At 34.8% G+C, this 4,551-nt stretch overlaps 1 protein-coding gene across 1 annotated transcript; it reads right to left on the minus strand.

Annotated features, from left to right (window-relative positions):
- On the minus strand, positions 328-1,887 carry LOC109344174 (probable WRKY transcription factor 17). The gene is made up of 3 exons (XM_019582817.1): positions 1,171-1,887; positions 658-783; positions 328-512 (listed from the first exon to the last, which is right to left on the minus strand). Exons 1-3 carry the CDS (start codon positions 1,830-1,832, stop codon positions 335-337), a joined length of 966 nt encoding a protein of 321 aa, XP_019438362.1. The 5' UTR covers positions 1,833-1,887; the 3' UTR covers positions 328-334.

Genomic DNA, 4,551 nt, shown 5'->3' on the forward strand with positions numbered 1-4,551 from the left:
ACATGACATTCCATTTCCCCAATACATAGCAATTCTTTTTGCCAGTGCCGTTTGAGTCATTGAGTGACTCTCCCTTGGATTCCACTCCCACCAATTTTGACTTACCACTTTAATATGTATTTGATATTTCTCATAAAATAATCAAACAATAATTAAATCATCATAAAATAACAAGCAAGACTTGAATGGGAAGAAGATTAAGATTCCAATTTTCAAACTATCTTTTAAATAAAATTAAATTTACATTACAACCCAATCTAAATATGCCCACACTCCATATTTAATTTTTCCCACTTTCAAAAAAAATCATCAAGTACGACTTTTCCCCCAACCTCTACGTTGACTCAAATACCAAACCCATTTCCCCACAAATATTCTCCTGCATCGCGGCTTGAATCTCGTGACGGTGCTCCCCTCCGTACGTCACGATAAGCATAGCGGGATCGTCTGTGGCACGCTCCACGTGTTTCCTAGCTGGACAGTCTCTCACTGTGCTACACTTGTAATAACCCCTATTCAAAAACAAAATCAACGTTAACAAAACGCCTTTCATGCTTACTCATTATTGATCGATTCTTATCGGCGACATTTGTTATGAAATGTTTAGGGATATACAAAAATGATAATTAACGGATAAAAAAATCACACATAACTCACCTTGGATATGGTGACCCCTTGATCGGTTTCTGACCGTATTTCCTCCATGAATACTCGTCTGCCGGAATATCTGCGATCTTAGAACTTATCGCCGGAACTCTAACCGTGTTCTTCACCCGATTTTTCCTGAAAAATAAAAAAATAATTTTACGTTAAGTTAAAATTTGAAATAACCTTATAATGCGCCGGTTTTGCTAACATGTGCTACAGTGAGTAGGTAAAGTTCCGGTTTTGCTAACATGTGCTACAGTGAGTAGGTTAATAGTCAAAAAGTAACGACAAAGTAAGACAGGTTCAGTTTCGGTAAGTTCCGCTTTTTTTAAATGTAGTCACTATCACGCGTGACGTGTCACATTTAAAGCTTAACTGCACCACCACTAAAAAATCGTTGACTTTTGAAAACACAGAATCGTTCAAACTCGACCGCGACACGGTGACCGAGTCACTTTTTTCAACACGTAACCGTTACTAAAACAATAAATGATGAGAAATTGTACGGTGCGACGCGCGTACCTTCTCTTGGTGCAGTGGCACTGGCTTCCAGAACCGGAGATCTTGCCGGAGACATCGCCAGAGTGTTCCCGGTGGTCATGGTACCTCTTTTTGAACGGCGGCAACGACATTAGCGGCTTCCCTCCGGAGATAGCGGTCGCCGCCGGAGTAATGAAAATCGAAGATCCTTGCTTCCCGTTAGAAACGCTACCGTCTCCGGTAATAGCGGAGGACATAAAAGAAGAGGTTGATGAAACACTGAAGGTTGTAGTATCCTTAGAAAACTCAAGCTCCATGGACTTAGCGTTTGAACTCAAAACGTTATTAGGCTTTGTGAAATCAAGAGTCAAACTATGAGACTGCGTGGGAGCGAATGTAACCGGCGCGTGATGAGGCAGGACGTGCGTGGGAGTATGAAAGTGTGGCGGCGGTGGTGGTGGAGGGAGGTCAGTTGAGGTGGAGGTTTGGTGGAGGGGAGCACGGCGGAAACGAGCATGGCCGGTGCGGTTGAGTAAAGAGATGAGGTTGTTGAATTTAGAGAGAGTGAAATCGGTGAGATCGGAATGAGAATGAGAATGAGAGGGTTGGTGAGAGAGGAGATTGATGAGATTTTTCATTCCCTTAATGCCCTCAGAAGCTGCTTCTTGAATTGCTTTATGTTCCTCTGTTTTCGAGAAACCCATTAACTCCACGAGAGAGAGAGAGAGAGAGAGAGAGTCAAAATGTCATGCTAGAAAGAAGAAGGTGAAAAAATGGGTTGGGAAGGAAAAAAGTGAGCGGGGATGAGATATAAAGGGACAGAGTAAGCGAGAGCATTTTAGTCAAATTCGATTTTTATATATAAGTGGAGATTATATATGAAAATAAAATAAGATTGGTATATGATTTAATTTTTTGTATCGACATCCTCTTATTCTATGGATGATGAACAAATCTCTTTTAAGATATGTGGATATTTCTATTAACAAATGTCGCTCTTAATAATTGAATTATTAATTTTTTTTTTTGTTTTTCTAATAATATAAAGATAGAAGAACTTTAAACTACTATATCAACATGTTTTTAGTGTATATGATTTGATTTTTTTTTACAAATGAGTTTGTTAAAAGAGTGTAATATATAATTAGATGAACATTCATATAATAATTCTTAAATATTAATAATAAATAATCCATTGATAATATAAAAAACTTTTTGAGTATGAATGCATATATATTTTTCATATTAAAAGTTTTAATATTGGTATGTTAACAATTTAAAGTTATATGCTACAAAGATATTATATTATTTGCCAAATTTTTAATTATGTTCATGATAATACTCCATGTTTACACTTTCTTACCATTTTAGTTTTTTTCTTCTCTTCTTTTAAAGACTTGTAAACAAACTTAATATAAACGTACTGCAAGAAACAATCACAAACCCTAAAAATATTAATTTTTTAATGATTTAATGAAATACTTTTGCTTGTATAAAAAAATGTCAAAACACTTGATTTTGAGAATTAATATCCATTTTAGCTGGGAGTTATGTTTAAGTTGGATAATAATATGTGACAAGTTTCAGCAAAAATCTTAAATTTAACATTATCAATTTTTTTGGGTACTACCACTATGTTCGTAAAGAATAAATATATTTTATGATGTATCGTTATTCCTCCCAACAAATATTGTATCCTGAAAAATTGAATAATTAACTTTTTGGTTTTTGTAAAAATTTAGTAGAGTCTTACGTTACTAAATTAACCCTTATTAATGATATGATTAATTAAATTGCACGTAATTCATGCGTTTCCAAATTTCATTAAAAGAAATTCATTTTTTGCAATGGGATTCTATCAAACCTTGTTGGTGTTTCTTAAAGTTAAGAGTTTGTCATTAGTAAACTCAAAATTTTATTACCAAAATATGATATAAGAAAAGATGAATATTTATAGTGATAAAATTTAGGGAATATTACTAAATTTCTCATTATTACTTTCATTTTCAGTTTGGTGATAAGATTTTTTTAGTATTTAGTATTGACCGAGGAATGCTGACTCATGGCCTAGACCGTGACCGAGGAAACTTAGCGCATCAGACTCGTGGCCTGGATCGTGACTGAGGAAGTTTAGCACATCAGACCTAGACGAGACACGTCCAGCCTTGGCACACTCGCATCTGTCTGATGCATCAGGTCTGGCTAGTGGCGCATCAGACCTGGCCTAGGCGCATCATCTTGGCGTATCAAACTTGGCCTAGGTGCATCAGCTTGGCACATCAGACTTGGCCTAGGCGCATCAGTTTGACGCACCAGATTTGGCATATGGCCCTGCACCAGACGCGTCTGGCTTGGATCATAAACATGAACTTGGCGCATCAGGCGCACAAGTTCCACAGGCTTGGCGCATCAATCTTGGCCCTGAGATCATGCTTGGATTACATCTTAATTTTGAAACTTTACATGGGCATATTTTTGGCTATGATAATTTTAATCATTTTAGTCAAAGTTGGTTAGGAGTTAGTTGGGTTAAGGGTTGTAATTTTTCTGTTTTTGCCAATTGTTTGTTTCACAAACAACCTGAACTCTCTAGTATAAATATAGTCCTTATAGCCATTTTATAATTCAATAAATGGAGGTATTATTCATGCTATTTCCGCAATAATATGTAGACACGATATCTAGAAAAGTAGGTGATTAGAATTATTTAATCTTCTATTTCTATTGAATTTGCATAAATAACCTTTAGATTAATGGACTTGGCATTTTAGCTCTACTCATATTCTCTATTTGAAGTTTGATTCTAGAAAGGAATAAAAAATAGAAAACTTTAAAACTATAAAATATTATATGAGACAGCTATAAAACACTTCCTTCTTTATTTCTTTTATTCTCAAAACCCAACTCATAGAAGTATAGGATTAATAAGACATACTATAGGAGTTTTATATTGTCCCGATACGGTTTGACTTTAAGCTTGTGAATGGAGAAAAAATCTTGCAAATCTCACCAATCAGCCTTTTGTGACAATAGAATACATTGTATTCTATTCATTCCACTTATTTCAAATCTAAATTTATTAGTGGACATCGTAAAGCTTGGTCTATGTACATTTTTTTTTAATTTTATGTCATGAAAAACAATATATTGATTAACATTGTAAGTTTTTATCAATGTGTAATTCACTAATTGTTATTGAGTTTTAACTTTTAAGTAATACTTGAATAGTTGATTGATGTAATGATCTGTAAAAGAAAATCTTACTGTATAGATTTTATATCTTTATGATATTTCGTATGTTTAAGTTTGATGAGAAACATGTTAACAATGAATCAAATTGGTTAGTAAATATCAACGTGTGTTGGTTCAAGTGGTACATGTTTGATTCCCCTTAAGCAAGAACCCGGGTTCGAGTCTTGTAGA

This window comes from Lupinus angustifolius, chromosome LG03 (assembly GCF_001865875.1).
Source record: "Lupinus angustifolius cultivar Tanjil chromosome LG03, LupAngTanjil_v1.0, whole genome shotgun sequence".
Lineage (NCBI taxonomy): Eukaryota > Viridiplantae > Streptophyta > Magnoliopsida > Fabales > Fabaceae > Lupinus > Lupinus angustifolius.